General features: G+C 39.8%; 1 protein-coding gene across 1 annotated transcript in view; it reads left to right on the top strand.

Annotated features, from left to right (window-relative positions):
- DAP (death associated protein) overlaps positions 1 to 8,171 on the top strand; it is a 44,766-nt gene extending 36,595 nt beyond the window's left edge. Inside the window, exons 2-3 of the mRNA XM_010176184.2 lie at positions 5,172 to 5,214; positions 8,052 to 8,171. Of these exons, the coding sequence (XP_010174486.2) occupies positions 5,172 to 5,214; positions 8,052 to 8,171 (163 nt within the window). The remainder of the gene's footprint in view (positions 1 to 5,171; positions 5,215 to 8,051) is intronic.
- The last annotated feature ends 12,329 nt before the right edge of the window (positions 8,172 to 20,500 follow it).

Raw genomic sequence — 20,500 nt, 5'->3', positions numbered from 1 at the left:
ATTTGCTATTATTAGTTTTAAACGTATGTCTTCTGCTTTCTTCAAGTACTAGTTTCTACTTACTGTAAAGAAGGTAAATGGGAACAATATTCTCCTTCACTCTTTTGTATACTGTATGCAAATAGTTCTTAGCTATTTTGTCATATGGAAGGTTCTCCATCCTCTCTCAGCTCTTTCTGCTCTAATTCTTTACTTATGGTGTTCCTGGTCTGAATACAGTATTTTAGATGAGCTATACTGTGAAGTGCTATTTTTACCTTTGCTTTTTCTCATTCTATATTTGTCGTTGCATGTTGTTTTGATTCTTCTGATCACCAGTGAATGTGGAGCACTATCCTTCTATACCAGCTGGCTGCAGTAAGATGCATTTCCCATTTCAGGAGCTTTTATAGTTCATGTGGAAAGGAATGAGGCATATGCATGGTTCTCTTTCCTGCTTAGTCAACTCTAAACGTAAAGGCTTTTGTTTTGGATTGCACTGTGAGCGATGCTCATAGTCCTTCCTCCAGACTGGATCTGCCCTTCGACCTGCCTCTGGAAACTGGCATCCGATTCAGATCTGCCCCATCAACACTGTTTTAGGCAATTTGGGTGCTGCAAACAGGACAGTGGCTGCAGATGTTCATCCCCTGTGAGGCTGTGGGAGCATGCTGCGCTCTTTCCTGCATCTGGGACCACTCTTGAACAACTGTGAATCTGTGTTATCTAAACACGTACGCTACATGCGTAGCCTCTGCATGTGTGTGTGCACACACACTGCATATATGGATATAGTTAATAACTACAAAATACCCTGTTAACTTAAAAAAATAATTTATTCAGTTTCTCTATTTTAAATGGAATTGGAGAAATACTTATATGCACTGTGTATGTTCTGTGGCCTGTAGGAGACCTCATAGTAATTCCAATGTCACTGTGTTTGTCTTTACAGTATGTCTATCAGACTTCAGTTCAACTACTCCCTCTAAGGTGAAGGTGTAAGATTTTAGTATTATTAATGCCTCATTTCATCTCGTTAATGATCTTTTCAAGTATTCCATCTTATTTTGTGATTGACTTGCAATGTCAGATAAAGATCTCATTTAAGCTCAATATTATTAAATAATAGAAATCTTTATTTTAATTGAATACAATCAGAATAATTGAGTCAGTGAGTCCAGGAGAGAGTCTGTTGTTAAACAGGTGCAGTTCTTAGCAGCATTGCACATGTGAAATCAGGGTAAATTCTTTGAACATACAGATCTTAACAGATGTGTTCTTTTTCTCCATATGTTCTAATAAAATAAGGATTTGCTCTGAAAGTATTGACACTCTAAGCAGTCTTGGCAAACACAACATTGTATTCCTTACACAATATCAGCTGTGGCTACTGTTTAACTTTAAATAAATGTGTTCCTTAAATAGCTGTAAAGCACCTATATGTATAAACAAAATCAGTTTTTGTCAGAAAGTAGTATTTTTTTTTCACTTTCTTGTTTACTGACGCCTAGACAAAGGAATGCTGCATCTTCAAAACAACATCTGTCAAACTGATTTTCATCAGATTAAGTATATCCTCAAAGCAACCATCACAGCTCTACAAAATACTGGAAATGTAGGTTGCACTTTGCATAGAACACCAATAGAATTTAAAGCACTTGAAAATGTTTTACAAATGTAGTGATGATAGCCTGTGCATATTCTCCATTTTTTTTTCTATTTTTGGTAGGTCCTTGCAAAAGACAGTGCAATCCCAGTAGATGTCCAGGGTGCAATTACAGATTTATGGTCCTGGCAGCTAATCTGGGTCTGCAAAAGCCAGTGGCTTGAGAGTCTGGCAGTAGAGATTGAATTTTTTGTAAAGTAACTCATCTGTAGAAAGATTTCTTTCATTAAGAATTAAATTAAAGCGTGAATCAGTGACTCATTATCCAGGCCTTTCTCTGATCCGTTGAATTCTTCATTAGTATAGATGTGTGATTATATATGCTCTGGCCTGATTCTGGTTCTATAGATCATCAAAGATAACTGATAATATTAATTTTTTTAAAGATCTTTTCCAGGGCAATGTAATCTAGTAAAAATGAGGGGAAAGCCAGTAGCTTTAACATAGAACATAAATACAGACACAATCAATCATTCATGCTTCTGGCCTGCTTTCTCTCTTTTTCCCTACCAGGGAATAATTAATGCATGAAAATGAGCTTCCTAATAGGCTGGTGTGTATTCTGTAGGAGCAAAGCATTTTGCCTTTGTGATCAGTTAAGTAGAGAGGTGAAGCCTTGTTATGGTGCGTGCCCACAGCTGAGTGTGGGAACTCAGGTCAGCCAGAAATGAATGCTGGGATTTCTGTAAAAGGTCTTTGTGGACGGAGGGTAGAGGTGCTTGGGCTGGAAGCCACATTAGTGTTCCCACTAGAAGCTGGAAATTTAGCATAACACAAGAAGAGTCCAATCAAAAAGCTGTGGAGAGGACATACGGTGGTGAAAGTCAAGGAGAAATCTGTTCCAGCTGCATCTGGATGTAAATACATTTTTACAGCTCTGGTTTCCCATTAGGTTGTCCCCTCTGTGTCAGCGAATTGCCCTGTGCTATCCTAAAATGTTCCACTTGAACCTGAGGCGAGTTACTATGAGGTGTTTTGGTGCCTACCACACACTCGTGGGACAGTTCTAATTACTGTCTTGTTTCTAAGGCAGTGCAACTGAATACAGTCAAGAGCCAGTTGCATACAGACAAGGCTAAACAAGTTATTTCATTATAGAGTTCAAGATAAATGCTTTATATCTGAAGGATACAGTTTTCACCAGGAAAACGGTACTGCTGATTTTTGTCTTCTGTGTAAAGAGATGCTAGCTATTTCTGCAGCACTACCTGAAAGATAAACCTCAGACTGGATTTTAGCTTAACTGATTCTGAAAATGATCCTTATAGGATCTTCAGCCTAGTTCCTTACACAAAAAACCATACAACTAAGTAAAAATAAGTATAAAAATGTACCAAATCTTTTAACTTTATCCAGCTTTATTATATACCCAGGGAACTTGGCACTGGCAAGCTCGGGTCCTTTGAATATTAATAGCATAACATTATGAACAGGAGACCAGGGTTTCTGAGAAGACTTTTACGATTTGCAGCAGGAAAAGCTATGTTTGAAACAGCCATAGAGATTCCTTCTGCTTGTCATTTTGGGCCAAAACCACGGAGCATTTAACTTGTTTTTAAAGCAAGAAGTGTGGAACAGACAGCAGATAATACAGTCCGGTGGTAGGCAGACAAGCTGTAGCACGTTCAGCAAATACAGGCTCTTTGTGGGAAATGTTGATTTTAATTTCATGCATCATCCAAGCATAGTGAACACTGAAAGGTCATAGTAAGAATATAAGGAAAAAATCCACCTGATTTGAATTTCTCACTATCGAGTATTGTTCATAATGCAATGTCAAACAAATACCTGTTTCTTTGAGTGTGACTAAAGCCAGATTCCATGTGTAGTTGAAGAATAACTTGCCATGCACTTTTTCCATTTACTGTCAATTTCCTTTACCATGTCATGGTGTTAGTTTATGAACGGTACCTTGAACCACTGCAGTACATCTGTGTTTTCTCAGTCAGTTATTTCTTTGAGCAGCCAGGAAGTCTCATGCAGACTGTAGCATACTAATTGGCTCAGGACAATTAGGATAAAATGAAAGTGTTTTGCTATTGATCTTTACTTGTTATTAGTTTATACTAACAGAAATTAGATTGAAGAAGTCTAATATAGCTATCATTCTCATTGCAGGAAACATCACTGGTACTCTTAAATGGAGGTATTTTAGAGCAAAACTTCCTTCCTTTCGCCATTTTCCTGATCCTGTCTCTTTCTGATTTTTTAAAAATTTCTAGAAGGGAGGATGAGTCTTGTTAAATAACTTGGGGTATTCAGAGACTGTGTAGCAATACTGTGACTTAAGCAGGGCTCAGGCAATACTTATTAGACCATTGTGTCAAGGTCTAGTGCTGTACTGCTTTTTATCTTAACTTCCCGCAACATCATATTAATAAATCTTTACAAGCTGTGTAGTTGTAAAGTGCATCATAATGATTAGCATCATTCCTCTCATAAATAATTTGATTTGTGTTTGCTTTGTGTTGTTCCAACCTCGTCAGCCATAACATCACACAGTAGGGATCCTTCTCATGGGCCAAGTTAATGAACAACCTGCTCTGGGTCCTCAGTTATGGACATGCTCAGGGAGAGGCACAACTTTACCTCCACACCCTCCTTCCCTTTGCAGTGCCTCAGGTTACATGGTTTTCTTACAGAAGTATTACACCTATTGTGGAGACTTTCTGGAGCTCTTGGTCTTGATCCTTTTGCAGACTCCATGCAGATGTATGGCCTTACTTGCCCAAGAGACCACTGAAGTCACTGAGTATTTGTAATTTAGACACTGTGACAATGCCCACCACCCAGGGTGAGCTGTTAGACACGGCTGCACTTTGGCCTCCATGTAGATCAGTGGCCCAGGGAAACTGATCCCTCGTGCCAACCAGTCTTCAAAGTGGGATTCTACCAATGGAGGGTCTGTTTCTATTGCCATGGGTGGAGGTCTGCCAATGAAAAAGCAGGGCAGACTTTGCTTTATGTTTTTTAACATTTGTTTTACTGCAGACATGATTCTCCTTCTATATAATAGAGCTAGAAAGTCTATGATTTAAAGTATTGGGTGTTGTTTTTTCTGAGACTCAGAATCTTAATCCATTTGATTGACAGATATAAACTTGAATTTTATTTTCTTCTCCATCACAAGTAGTGTTTAGTCCCAACTACCGTTTTCATTGTTGCAATACAAATATACTAAGCCTAAAGTACTGCTGGCAGCTTATATATAAAATTTGAGGATTAAGAAGCCAATGCAAACAAACAAAGACTCTCAGCTTTAAGTAAGGAGCAGAGTGTTGTTGGACTAGCCTTTTACTGCTGTCACAATTCATGTGAAGTAATAGCAGCCAAAACCTACAGGTCTGCTCTTGGCTGCAATAAGTACTAGTAAGACAATAGTCACTTGAAGAGGAATTTTTCTTGTCTATTTGAAACATTCGTTAATTGCCAAAAATGCCACCTTTTTTTGCATTGTATATGTTATGTTCTTTTCATTTTCACCTTCTAAATAATTTGTACAAATAATCTTTCTTTTTTTTTTCAGCCCACCTAAACCAACAGTGTTCATCTCTGGTGTCATTGCTCGGGTAAGATTACCATTTAATTTCTTTCAATCATAGCAAAATGCTTGGAGGCTTTTCAGAATTATCACTGATCAGAACAAAATTAGGCTTTTTCATTCCTCTTCCTCTTTTATGAGACGAGGCTTTGTTTCCTATATTTGTGTTAAGTCCCTTTGAGCATTCTTTTTGACTTTGTGTGAAACTGAAATTATTTATTGAAATTATTTCCACCATTTTACTTTTAATTTTAGCACTTTATTGGATCTTCTTTTCCTGTCTGAGCAAGATATTACTTCATTCATTTTCTTTGAAAGCAGTTGCATTTAAGTCTGCTGCTATAGCTTGATCTGTGATGAGGAGAGACACTCTTGCCTTGTAAGGATACATGTTTGAAGATACGTGTTTGAGCTTCCATATGTGCCTTCAGGTACTTGAGATTCAAGGCTTTATTCCCTGGATTTTAACAGCAGGCAGGACCTGGAAAACCATAAGCTAAATCATTAGTATTAAGTAGCTATTAATCATGTGACCAGTAATTCATGCCTTGTGACAGGGTTTTTCTTGTGGCTTTACATGGTGTGTGCTTTTATAACTATGACCTTATGTCACTGGGATGTGTAATGTGGTTCACCTGTAAGACGCTGTGGTTGTGTCAGATCACATAGGTGGAAGGAGGGAGCTGATGCAATTTTCCTCGGCTCATAGGGCTTGTAGACAGGAACTGCTGTAGGTACTGGACCTCCATCTGCACCAAAGTGTATGTATATTTAGGCAATTAGATGCCTAATTACTTCTAACTAATTATTGCATTAATGTTCAGCAATTCTGATAGCACTTTGACATTTGAGGGGTAGTGATATTTTTTTGAGTGATGTAGGAAATCTCAGACATGAAAAGCACAGGCCTGCAGTTCAATAGGCACGCAAAAGATTCCAAATGGAAAGAAACTATTTTCTTAATTTTGTTACTCAGCTCTTCTTTAGCTAATCAGTTACTCAATAGGTACTATACTTATCCACATTACACTGTCAGCTACAGGTTTGTTTATTAACCTATGAAGAGCAAAATTGTTCTATCATTTTCTGAGACTCCCAAACATGTATTGCCCAAAATTTCTGCTCTATGTAATCAACAAAACCTAGCAATGCTGTTTTGAAACCAGAGTATTTTTTCAATTATATTTTCAAGTTTTCTGATATATAATAGTTCTCATCAGTGTCAAGTGGAGGTTTATATACTATGACCTGTCCTGTTTAATGTCTTTATCGGTCAGAAGGCTCATCATCAAGTTTGTGGATGGCACCAAATTCACAGGAACAGTTAATAAGTTTGAGGGCAGGGTTGCTACTGAGAGGAACTTGGACAGGCTGGAAGCGTGTCAGGCAGCAGGTGGACACAAGCCAGCCACATGCAAGACAGCAAGAGAGCCAACAGCATCCTGGGCTGTGTTAACAGGAAAGTAACTGATAGATCAAAGGAAGGGACTATCCCCCTCTGCTCAGCATGATTTAGACTACTTCATCCAGTTTTGGACATCACAGTGTATGAAGGGTGTTGATAAACCAGAGCAAGTTCATTGGAGGGCCACCAAGGTGGTCAGGGGCTGGAGCATGTGCCTTCAGAGGAGAAGCTGAGGGAACAGGCCTTGTTTAGCATGGAGAAGAGGTGGTTTCCGGAGGACCTAACAGCAGCCTTCCCACATCTACAAGGAAGTTACCAAGAAGATGGAGGCACGCTGTTTGAAGTGGTTTGTGGCAGGCAGACAAGAGACAACACAAATTGAAATGGCAGGGTCTGAATAGACATAAAAAAAATAAATTGGAAAAGGCAAACAGCAGCATCAGGGGGAAAGAAGGTAGAAAATGTTAAGTCTGAGAGGATGAGATCTTTGAAATTGGAGGCAACTTAGAGTAGAGAAAAAAGTGAAGAAAAAAAAAAGTAAAAAGTTAACCTAGTGATCAAGATTAAAAAAGAAATGTCAGAACAGGAAGGAAGAATTTGGAGTAGTTTGAAATGGAGTCAGGTGTGAAACAGGCTGAGACATCAACTTTGTTCAAAATACCTCTGTGTAAGGCTGTCACCCTGTGAGCTGATGGAATGAAGAGAATTTGTGGCTTATGATGCATGTGTCCCAGTTTCTAAACAGGGAAGTTGTGGTGCTATTCTCCTCCCCATGTCACTGGGCTCTGGTAGTAGTTGTTTCCCATCGCTTTTTGAAAACCTCATGCAACTGACCTTAACAATGACAGTTGTAAATAGGTGGCACAAGGGTTACGCCTGACCTGAGCCTGCCCAACAGCAGCATGTGAGAACTAACATGAGCAGACCTGGTTAGAAGAGCACGTTAAACTTAAAAGCCAGCCAGCCCTAAGATTTGAATCAAAAATAATTTTAGATCCTGCCTTTCTTCCTGTGGAACTGGTGTTCCTGCAGTAGGTTGCCTTGTTCAGGAAGTGTTTCATGCTGCCTTATCTTACCCGTGAAACAGTCTCCTCTCTGGTTCTCTAGAAAACCTCTATAGAAAACCAAATAGGTCAAGGAGATCTGACCATATAGAACCAGTGAAAGTCATGTAGCGTGAGGAGTCATTAAACACTGAAGGGAGGAGTGGAGTTTTTTCCCCTCGAGTCACTAAGATATTGTGGTTTTAGATGGTGAGTGTAATTGGAAGAAATGAAACTTACGAAATTTTGAAGTCGACTAAAAGAATGGCAAGATAGGGTGTGTACAGGGGGACTTCAGAGTAACCTGAAGCACTGCTTTCCATCTGCTTTCCCATTTTTGAAAACTTACATCCACTTGAACTGGAAAGTACACTTTTAAGATTTCTTAATTTTTTTCCTGGTGTGTTCTTCAAACAGGGTGATAAGGACTTCCCTCCAGCTGCAGCTCAGGTGGCTCATCAGAAACCACATCCTTCTGTGGAAAAGCTTCCTCACCCACAACACATCAAACAGCACATCCACCAGCCTCGCAAATGAGCTCTCCATCAGAATCTCAGCCAAACTGCTGTTAGTGAATAAGTTTTCAAGAGAAGACGAAAACTGTCAAATCAATGAAACTGATCTTAAAAATAATATGTTGTTTCTTTTAGTTTAATTCTCAAGGGTCAATAAGAATGAAGACATTGTTCAGTTGTTATCCCAGATTGAAAATTCTGTATTATTAAGTATTTGCTGATCAAGGGTGGTTTTTTAATAAGATTTTCTTACTGCCAAGATAAAACTTTAGTATGAATAATATGATTAATGAGCTTAAAACTTGTACTTTTAGTTGTGGCATTGCAATCGCAGATAGCTAATGTAGTTTTTAGGCTAAGCCAGTAAGGAAGAATAGCCCTTTTGTACTGGTACATTTACTGTCTGGAGGGAGTTTGTTGAGTGTGTTGAAACAGAAATTGGTGGTTGTCTTAATTATGTAGAACCCTTGCAGTCTTCAGTGTCCTATGGTGTTGCACCCCAGTAGCTGTGCCTTCTGATTTCAACCAGTAAGATGATAAAAGGGTGCAAAAACTTTCTGAAGTGGGCAGAAATCCATCTGAATCTTCTTTACACCCCTTTGCACTTGCACAGTCTTGCTGAGGTACTTCCATTTGGAGGTCTGTGGGTATGGAGAGGGGAGAGAAATCAGAGTTACAAGAACACTGCTGCCGTAGGCAACTTCTTTATGTTCTCATGGGTCTCACTGGGGGCTGTATTTTTATGAGGTGATGATTTCTCAATTCCAATAGCAAGCTGAAGGAGCTCAGGACCCTCCAGAATTGAATGCAAAATAAACTGTCAAAAAATCAGTTTTCTTTTTAACTTACAGTTTGAGATTACTGTTTGAAATTAAGAGATACCATTAGTAAATGTGTTTAGCTTTATGACCCAACCTCGTTGCGCATCATATTTTTTCCTAGTCTTCTTATTATGAATAAGGACAGTAGTGATATGAGGGAATAAAAAAGTTACTTTTCAAATAGAGCAATCAGATTAGTTTTGGCCATAGAATTAAATCTTTTGATTGCATAATTCAAAATCACTTAGCTCTTATCGTTTTCCTTCTGCAACTCATCTGTGCAAAACCCAGGGAAATACTTTTTTTTAACATTCCACTTACATTTTTTAAAGTGTACTGTTTTTTAAATGACTGTAAATACAGGACAACCTTTAGTACCCTCTAGGTTTATAAAACTTCTAATAACATCAAGAAAGTGGGTACCGGAGCTAGTGCTCCAAACATTCATCTGGCAAATCAGTGAAAGTTTGGGGTCACTTGGGGCTTTTCTAGTTCATTTATGTTTAAAATCAAATAATATATAAAACCAGTGAGGAGAGTTTTAAAAATAGTATTAAAAAAAAAAAATCTTGCAGATTAAATAATTATTCCCTGAGTTGCTGATTTAAAACAACAACAACAAAATCGTGTGAAATATGTCCCATTTCACAAGTGGAATAACTCACTTCATGTGGGCGAGAGGGACCTGGCATTTCCATCTCTTCATAGGCTTGAAATGGAAATGATGTATACATGGATATATTTATTCTACAGCCAAGGAAGGATGTACGATCTGTATATCCAGTCCTTATTTGCAGTTTAATTAGATAACTGTACTTGCCTTAAGGAATGAGTGTTGTTTATAAGAATTATTCTGTATTAGAATAAGCATAATTTTCACAATATGCTTTCTATTTCTGATAGCGGTACGTCTGAGGCCTTGTTTGTAGCTGCTCATGAGTGTGCAAGTGATTCACACATGAGTAACTCATTCATAAGGGTAGCGTTGTTGAGCCTCATGGAATATCTGCAGGAGGCAATTTGCAGGCAGGAACGTTTGCAGATTCAGGATGTGAGGTGGTGTTATCTCGTTGATGGTGCAGCCAGTGGCTGTCAGTGTGCTGCGTCAGCGATGAAGCAGATCATCACAGTCACTTGGTACTGGTATCTGCGGGCTTGAGAGTGGGCTGGGTAGTCTTGTGCCTACATCTGAAGTAGTGTCTAGGCTCCAGCTGTAGTCAGTGGTGATGTAGTCATGACAGTCAGTAGAGTTCAGGTATGGATTCTTTAACCAAATAGAAATGTCGCAAGATGAGCTGGATCGCTCTGGACTCTATTGACTGCAGTGGAAAATTAAACATACCTCAGTGTAGAAGCAAACAATTAGGTGGGGCTGGGTATCTCTATGTCTAGTAACAGCTGGTAGAAATGTGTATTTCTGTCTTCTAAAAGCAACACCACATTTCCATTCTAATACTAAAAGTTAGGAACATGGATGCTTTTGAATTATGAACTACTGCTCCTGGTTGTTAATGCAATATATACAGCATATATAGACAGTACCTGAATTTTGTCTTTGATTACTTAGATGGATATGCAAGTTTGTGCAATGGAGTATGACTCTCAAGATAGCATTAGTGGCTTTCAGAGTGCAGGAATTCCTATGTGGTTAGAAAATATCTATATATGAAAGCATATTATATATTCTTGGGAAGTATCCATGTTTATACGTAGGTGTCCTTACCAAAGCATTACCTTACCCAAAATAAAGAATCATAACTGGTGATCTGGATTGCCTGATGGTTGATTGATACTTGATGGTTGATTGATGGTTATTGATACTTTTAAAATATGTTACAATAACATACAAGCAGAGGAGATGTTCAGATGTTACCTTGAAATGATTGCAAAAGAAATTCTCTGTAATTGTCAGTGTGGCAATAATGCAACAATAAAGCATGAGGTTGTATATTGGGCTCTTTCTTCTGTAAATACAATGTAAATCAGCAGGGTGCGGTTTTGTGGGGTTTATGGGATTTTATTACAGAATGCTATGCAACTAATCAGCATTTCATAGACAGTGTAATTTATTAGGAAGTTTTATGACACAGTAGATGAGCTGTTTGGGATAGTCCAGTCTCATTTGAAATAAAAACTAGATGTACCAGCTAGAACGGGAGTTGCTGTTTTCCACTATGAAATTGGAGATCCTCACTCGATCTTTGGCAAAGCTATAGAATATAAGCCTAGTAATAAATTGGTATAGTAAAGGAAATTAAATTTAACATTTTCCATTGCTTTTTAGGTTCTGCTCTCCTTTCAGAAAAATAAAGTACTGTAATGAGAAGAGATGGCAAGCTTCTCATGAAACTGCAATTAACATTACATAGTGCAGGCCATAACACAAGTGATTCACAAAAGAATTTGGACAAAAGGCTGCAGTGTTTCTGGAAGCTTTCTGATGCTTTGGGCATCCTATCTTTAGTATATGTGTAGTGTGTATATATTACAACAAATATATGTGATACAGTGTGGATATGATAGATTTACTGCCCTGGGACTATTGCAATGTTACATCCTTAGACTCTGCACTCATATAACCATGTGCTACATTATTCAAAAAAAGTTCTTTCATTAAAATTTGGGGGAAATACATATGCATGATATCTGGCATGCTGTTGATCGAGTTGTCTGTAATTATTTCAAGTTCCATGGCCCTGCTATCAGTAATATTGGAAATGTGATTAGTAATTAGAAATTATTTACTTCTAGTTTCATCAGTATGGTTTACCCTTTTGTCATTGGATGTCTTAAAACATAGGTCTTGTACTTTTATCCATGGTAGGGAGTTGGACTAGATGAGCTTTAAAGGTCCTCCCCAACCCAAAACATGCTATGATTCTATACAATATGATCATCACATGCTCCTGGGAAAATATTCACAGCAATCTGTTTCATTCAAAGGTGAAGGAGATGGATTGGACGTAACGTTTTTGTCCATTTGTACTCAGCATTTTCACAGAGGAGGCAGGTGTGGGATTTATAAACCACTTCTCACATCCCCTTCAGATTTGGATATATTGAGTCTAAAATGCAATTTAAGTCTAGGCCAATGCCTTTAGCTATAAGATTAAGATATGTTAATTGCATTTTAGAAAATGTGGTGATGTCAGTCGGGGTACAGTTACTTTTACAGCAGGAAGAGATGTTGCTGGTCAGATGCTGCAATGATGTGAAGAATTAAGAAGGTAAATCTCTGTGTTAGTTGAATTTCTTTACACACAAACCTCCTCCCTCACAAAACAAAGACACTTAAGTATAACTGGTTACAGCTAACATTAACTGCTCTGTCAGTAAAAGAGGAACCAGATCATAGTGACTGGAGGAGCCTCGATGAGAAGAAACAGGCAAGTCTACAGCAGTAAATTTTCATTAGACTTCTTCAACAAGTGGGTAAAATAAATCTGCATTGTAGCTGTAGACTTTGGTAAGTGCTGTGCATGATTGTATTCTGTATAGTTAATAAGGGCCATTGCTAAGTACCTGATTTGCTTTCCTAAACATTTTTATTTGTCTCAAAATTTCTATGTCACACCTCTGGCACACACACTTTTTTCTTAGGAAGGTGAAGGTTTGTATTTTGCTTATTGCTGTGTTCTTGGGTTGCCTTCAATAGTGTATATGTATTGATTTTCCTCATCCTCCATCAGAAGAGTCTGCATCTAGTGTATACTATTTTTTGAGACTTTTCATAAAATCGTAGCACTAGGATTTAGATAGGAAGCCTGAGAGGACAAATGGAATGGGTTGTATTTGACAAGGCACTCCACGAATGAAGTAGTTCTGTTGCAAAGACTATTTCCCTTCCCTTCAGGATGCTGATCAGAGGGGAGAACAAGAATACAATACCATTTTCTGAGATTGTAATTTATTGCTTGGAGCAGGCATGCATGGATGCTGATGTTTTTTGCAAAACACCCTTCCAACACTGCCAGGGACAAAACTGAATCACAGATACTAAAGCCACTGCAAGCATAGATCTTGCAAGTGACCTTGAAAGAAGCCCTGTAATATAATCTCTGCTGCCCAGCTTGTGTTGGAGATATTTTTAGAAAACTGGAGTGGCTGGTGTTCTGTAGGTCACTCACGGCTTTAGGAAAAGAAAAGCATTTGTAATCCATGGTGATTTTAAGGATTATAAAAATTGTTTAGCTGTTAACGAGCTGTGAGCTCTCTGTAGCTGGCAATAAGGACACGTGTATTACCTTTGGTATATTCTCACATTGGTGTGACTAAAGCTGGTTCAGCAAAATGGTTTTTTATCCTTCTTTCTGTCTGACAAGCAGCAGGGTATGAAGGTGTGTAAAATAACTACTTTCAAGCTGGTTTTGGTAGGCTAAGGTGTCACTAGATGTCTGATACCATGTGAAGAAGAAGAATGACATCATCACTTTCTTACATATGGAGGAGCAAATGCACTGGAGAGCACAGTGACTAACCTGGCTTCCCTTTTACACCCGAAGTGTCTCTTGAATTACAGAACACCAGGTTTAGTTAAAATGAAAAACGAAAGTTTAGCTACTAATCTGCATGCTGCCAGTGGCTGAAACAACTAGTATCTCACTGTGTTTCAGATGTGGCTGAAACCACAGTTATGTTCAGTGCCTTTGTGAGTAAAATTGCACCAGCATGTCAGTGTTTGGGTCTGAAGGAAGAAGCATCAATTTTCTACTTGTTCTACACGTACTTGTGAACCTACTGTATTTATCTGAAAACTTTGCTTAGTATTTTAAAAAAGAGGCTTATTTCTAAAGTCACGTACACCTAATCTTAGACTTCATGTCATTTTTCAAGTCATGTATCACTCTGAAGTGAGGGTTAACCTTTCACTTGAATTCTGCTGATCTTATGGTTTACTTCTTTAAAAATCTGTTCTAACCTGTGATTGTTTCGGTGAATTCAGAATAGATTTTCACCAACAGGAGCCATGGACAGTGGGTTCCTAAGAGACTCCTAATGCTGATCGAGGTCAAGGAGTAAAGGGAGAGTCCACAGAAGTAGTTCACGAGGGAGAAGGCCTAGAAGGTGGGGGACAGTGGTAGGGTTAGTACTAGTCCTGAGCCAGCAGGACAGAGCAGACGTATGGAGTTGGGCTTTTTCACCTCCCTCTGTTGTTCTGGCATCTGTTAGCGAAGCGTCATAGAAGCCTGGGCTGAGTGGAGCTCTGGTTCTCGGCTCCCAGCTGCTGCTCCGAGCGGCTGGGTGGGTCAGCTGGGTTTGTAACATGTGGTAGTGGGGAACTCGGAAGAAGCTAAAGATCTTACAGCTTTGTCTCTTGAAGACCAGCAGACTGGGGCACGTGCTGGTGGAATATTGTGCACTTCATTTTATTTCTTGATGTATTTAAATCTGCAGTGAACAAGAGCTGTGACTAAAGGAGTAAACCCTCAAGTATTAAAACTAGAATAGTAAGTGGATTCAGTTGTGCTCTGTAAAAAACCTGTTGTTAGAAGATGATGAGAGAGAAGAAACTGAGCTATCATCTTGTTTCAGAACTGGATAGTGACCATTTCTTATGCTGCTCAGTGACCTCAATTTCCACTACCTAATTATATACTGAAAGTGCAGTTTATTGATTTGTAAATCTACGTGTCCTTGAATCTTTTTGCATGGGAGAGACCTTTGGATGAGGAAAATTTGCAAATGCAAATATATTTTAACAAACTTCTGGTTCTTTTAACAGACAAGGTGTAGCATGAAGTAATATATATTATCTCTCTGCTGCAAAAGCTAGCACTGGGGTTATGCACACATAGGATGTGGAATTGAGATATATTGTAGTTGAACTGAGATCTTACCAATGTTCTAGTGTGTGTGTATCTACAAAGAGAGAGAACAGTCAATTTTAGAAACTAAGATGTAATATTTTATTCATTCCAGAAGCATTAAGCAAGGTGAGATCAGGTTCCTTGGAACACACAGTTTGGGTAAACACCTTTAACATCCTTTTTGCAGGTAGCTTTTCACTGTGTTTAATCTGAGTTGCTAATAAAAAGAAAAAAAAAAGAAATCTACATTAGAAGCTGATTCCTTACCTAATTCTTACTCTCTGGCTAAAAGATAATGAATAGCAAATGCAATAATTCTCTTTTAGGGCCTGATTTATCACCCAGAACAGAATAAACATTAGCCCGATGTGACAATTGTGACAGCTGGAGGGGTCTGGAATGAAAGGCTGAACCTTAAATAAGCCTTTCAACTGAACTTATTGTGAAGATGTCCATTAAACACACAGCCTCGCTTTTCACCGTGCCAGATAGCTCCTACAACACACACACTGGAAACCTGTACTTCAGAGTACGAGAGCTCTACTTTGCATGCTAATAGCTGGTTCAACACTAGCCAATTGTTGCTAAAATAAATATTTATAGAAAGTATAGAGCGTGATCTATTTATCGTGACTCATAATATTATTCTCTCCTAGGTCTGAATGTTCAGTGTGTTTATGGACACAGTTTTTTTCCTGGCTGTCATTGTGTGCAGTGTGTCACTCTGATGGTCTGTCCTTTGCAACAGGTATGACTTTGTTCAGTGAGAGCAGGTTAAAAGGCAGAATCTATACCTTATAAAAGGTATAGAAAATATTACCAATAGCATCTAAGCAGATCTTTCCTGGGAGATTTAAGATTCCTACAGATATTGATTCCTTCAAGGCAGGTTTTTTTCCCGTGCCATGCAGGCCACCAATCTCTCAGAGAGGATTTATGCTTTGTGTTTGTGGAGTCCTGTTAACTTTGATGATACTCTCCAAGGAACTGAGATAACTTCAGATTTATTTTGCAGGACTGGAGTGTCAAACTAGGTATTTTACATGAGGTAGGGACCTCCAAATGTCTCTCTTCTCCAACACCATAAGGCATATTCACCTGAAAAACAGTGGAGGAGAAGATTTGGGAGCAGATCCTTTGTTTTATGTGAGTTGTGTCTGTGGGGCTCTGCAGAGGAATGTCAGTGTTAGATGTCTATGTCCCATCTTCAGTTCTACAGCTTGGTGGCTATTAAGCCACTTTTTTAACATTGATTTCTGGGCTTTTTGCTGACTCACAAATCTGTTGTAAAACCCTGGCTTCAGGGAGTGAAATGAAATTTCTCATGCAAAATATGACCCCAGCCTGTCGTTGTGTAGGCCCCATGATTTAAAAAACAGGGGACTGGAATTCAACAGAGCTCGTTGGGAGAAGGGGCATCTGTCTGTGCAGTGCTCCTTGCTGGCATAGCAAGTTTAGAAGAAAAGATAGTATGAGTGAAAACCTTTTTTTGGAAAAAAAATTGAACAAAATGCCTCAGAGTAAATTAGCTTCCTAGATAGGAAGGGAAAAAAATCCACTGTCATAACACATAGATTTACATGTACATCTTTACATATACCTGCTGTATAATTCAGTATTACTCAATTTTAATAACTAGGGGGGAAATATCACAATTTTGCAATTCCTAATAAATGAGTATACTGTATGTTTCAGCAGAAACAAATGTAAGCCCTACCATTCTTTGAGGAATGATATAAACCCCATGTTAATTTCCAAAAGCAGTCCTAGGGTTACTGCTCTGCAGTTTCTCCTTTACTTACAAGCATTGCTTTGCCTACAATCAAACACGAGCACAAAGTAATTGGCAAGATACCTGCTCAGCCTGGAGATACTACTGAAATGCTTTTAATAGTCAGAATCAAGCAGGAACTTCACTCTTGATTTATTGTCCCTTTATATTCTGAAAATACAAATATTTCTGTGCCTGTTTGTAAGGAGCTGAAATTATAGAGTGAAAAGATGAAAGCACAGCACTCCAGGAAGGAGAGATGTACCAATTACCCTGAGAAGCAATTCTAAATGGCATTAGTGACCTAGCACTACTACTCTGAAAGGTGTCTAAATAAAGATGGCACCTTTGTGTTCATTATGGGCCACTGCATTTTGATAGCTTACAATAAGTACTCAAGGTATAATGCTAGAGCTGATGTAAATGGAGAATATTACTTTGATAGCATTATAGTTCTAAAGGGTAATATAAGCTACAAGCAATGAATATGAGCCCTGTGTATTTTCAGCTGTATTTGCTGGCATTAATAACAATACAGCTGAAGACTTTTTGCTTTCCATCAACTGTGCAGCAAAAGCTCTTCAAGTGTAAAAGGAGAGGTGAACTCGTTCTTACTCTGCAAACTTAACAGAAATGCTTCTTAAGAACAAATCTCCGATCCCAGTGCAACTTGCTGACAGCATCTGCTGGAGTTGGCTGGGGCATCACTTCAATGGGATCAGTGCAGATTTGGGTGAGGCTTTTTCTGGCTTCACAACCTTTCATGTCAGCAACAAGAAGGGAGAAAAGAAAGAGACAGAAAGGCAAAGATTCTGCAAAAACACCAACTAAGGGGTAGGAGGAGGGACTTAACTTGTAAGCCGATCTGTTGGACCTGGTCCCTCAGAGGCAGCAATGTGTAACACGTAGGCCTGTCCCGTCTGCTGGCATCTGGCTTCCCAGCATGGCCACTCTCAAGGATGGGCTGGCATGCCACACCATGGCCTAGCTCCTGCGTGTGCCTTGCAAACTCACAGATTACATTTGATATAGTGACTGGTACTGTTTTGGGGTGGGCTTGGCTTCTTAGAGGTTAGAGCTTGTCCAGGGGTGGGGAGGTGTCTAAAAGCAATGGCTGGGAGAGCATCCAGGGAAGACACCTCAAGCTGAACGTGCATCTTTTCACTCCCTAAAACTGTCACTAAGATGAGTGCTGAGAGCCAGGGAGGCACTTTCTGCAGATTTGCTGAGGGATGGTTTGGCAGACAAACAGAATTTGGGGAAGATACTAACGAAAGATCACGGTGGCAGCCTGGCTGATCTGGCCTTGACATTTTGAGAGGGAAATGCTACAGCCTTCTTGGAAATGCACCCTGGAAATGTTGAAGCAGAAATGAGACCTCTTAAGGAAGGTGGAATTTAGAAAATAAGTGAGTGCAGCTCATGTAATTATATGGAACTACTTTGTCTAAGGCGCTCGGAGTAAGCAAATCATGAGCATATATTTTGTTTATGCAACAACTGTAACAGGGAGAAATACACACACGAGTGCCTAGCAGCTTTCGCTTGCCTGGCCCCATCGTTTCTGTAAGCACAGATCCCATTGTCTTCGCCTTTCCCTTCAGCTCTTGCAGAAGAGGTCGCCACGCTGTCTTGCCCAGTCTCCTGGTGACCACTGTCTCAAACTCCTGTCCCATTTCCCTGGAACTTATCACCACCAGAGCTGTGCTCCTGGGGGGAGCGAGGCACGCTCCTGGCTCTGCATCACTGCTGCCAACATCCCAGGTGAGAGCCTCTCAGCAAGGGGAGAAACAATAATGCCAAAAAGGTGCCTTTGGCTTGCTCAGAAATTTCCCCTGGAGTTGGTTGAGTTGGGAGAGTCTGGGCAAGACAGAGATCTGTACATTGGGGGGAAAAAACAAATAGTTACTCAAAAAAAAAAGGCTTTTCAAGGTTGCCTTTGAGCACCGAAAAGAGCCTAAAAAAGGTTATGAGGTAACAGAAAGTGGTTTTGAGTGTTCTCAACAGCCTTTTGTATTAGTGGTGTGTCTCCCTGTGTTGTTCTGTCTCAGTCAGTTATATGGATGAAGCAGTGGACGGCCTTTGGTCTTAGCCAGAGACCAGCATGGAAGACCAGACTATGATCTCTGTACCAATCCTTGGTGAGAGTCTCTGATGTTTAGACCCAAATGTTACTCTGTGTAGGAATTTGGAGGGCTGCTGCCAGGGACACTTCTCAGGGCACTTCCTTGCACAGTCTTCAGGGCTCAGGCAGCTCAGAGAGCCCCAACACTGGGGCATTTCTGGTGACCAGCATCATCCAGCCAGCAGGCACCATTCTTTAGGAGAGTCTGTGAAGGTTTGTGGCTGGTGAGCAGCTGATGGGAGAGCAGGGAACAAGAGTGGTTTGTTCTGGGCCATGGGATATGTTTTGAGTTTGCACCACATAAAAATATGTGGGGTTACACACCACACATGACTGCATCTGCCAGTGATGTTTATGAGTAACCTACTAAAAGCACACACCGAGTCCCTCAGTGAGCAGTGTTTACAGCAGTGCCTAGAGCATGGTGTTTAGAAGATGGTCTCAGATTTTAAGGGATGTGGATTTCTAGCCCATTTCAGTGGAAGCTTTTGTTATCTTTCATGGAAACTGATTGCTTACCAGTAAAATGCATGCAGTTATTGTTACAGTTTAATAGGGTTTGCCTGTGAAAACAGATGTGAAAAAACCTTTAAATAGCTACATGCCCTGCCAGCATCCCAGCATTCACTGCCTAACTCAGTAGGTATTTTCTCAAAGGAAAGACACCAATATGATTAGAATTAGCAGAAACACTTTGCAAGGAGTCCTAGGAAAGGTTTGAGTGGCTCCTGAAGTATTTAGCAGGTGTAGACCTTGCTGCAGCTGCAGACCTTGCTGCAGAGGTCTGGGTGCAATGTGGTGCTGAAGAATTCCCACTTCTGCTCGTTCCCACCACTACCATTTTCTTGATGCTACCTTGAAAATGTAAGCAGTGTAACCAGCGCATTGATATACACAGGTTTGCAGGCTGCCTGAAACTATCTCTAAGAAAAAAGCATTTTTCATGGGTCTTAATAGGATCGTTGGCTCAGGAACCCAAAGTTGGTGATTGGCAGCATCATTAAAACTGAAGCTGAAAGCAGAATAAAACACATTCAAGTTCATATCAAAATAAGATTTCTGACTTCTGTACTGACAATACAATTATATTTAGTTCAATAACTTTTTATAAGTCAGTTGAGAAAGTGCTGCATTTCCTCCAGCCTCTGACAGAGTTTGGGCTCAGCTGGCTGTGGTGTCCCCAGGACCTAGTTTGCAACTGTCTACTCCATCCTCACTCATGGCCCTCTCTCGGTGCCTAGGAAGTTTTTACAATCCCATCCAAACATCACCCGCCTCAGCTACATTTCTGGACAAGATCAAAGGAACTGAGACAAGCTGAAACTTGAATAGTGCACAGCCTGTTCGCCGTGCAGCCTGTACAGCAATCTTGCCCAGACTAGAAGGAGTGAAGTATCTGCTACTCTCCTAAAACATTTATCAATGTGTATTCAGAGCATCTCATACTCATTTCATAAGCTTTATTATCACGTGGCTGGGTTGGATTTGATAACTGTGACATGACTGGTATACCTGCTCTGGCACAGAGGAGAGACCTTCAGGCCATGAGCAAAGGAAATGTTGCTTTCTTCTACTCTTCCCTCGGCCTAGAAATCTGAAGGCTATTTTGTGTGGGTGCAAACCTGCAATTGTGTAAGAAAATTCATGTACATACATTAATGTGATTTTTAAATAACTCTGGTGGGGGATTGTTGCTGTTAAATTAGAACTTGACTTTGTTTGACTTGCTGCTGCTCGGTTGCTGCCGTCATCTCTCCTTCCTCTCTTCTGCTGCCCTGGCTTCATTTAAATTCCTTCTAAGTATTGTTCCCCAATGCGTCTTCTCAG

This window comes from Antrostomus carolinensis, unplaced genomic scaffold, assembly GCF_000700745.2.
Source record: "Antrostomus carolinensis isolate BGI_N321 unplaced genomic scaffold, ASM70074v2 scaffold7669, whole genome shotgun sequence".
Taxonomy (NCBI): domain Eukaryota; kingdom Metazoa; phylum Chordata; class Aves; order Caprimulgiformes; family Caprimulgidae; genus Antrostomus; species Antrostomus carolinensis.
The sequence above is the reverse complement of the archived record's forward strand: the minus strand, read 5'-3'. Positions and strand labels throughout refer to the sequence as shown.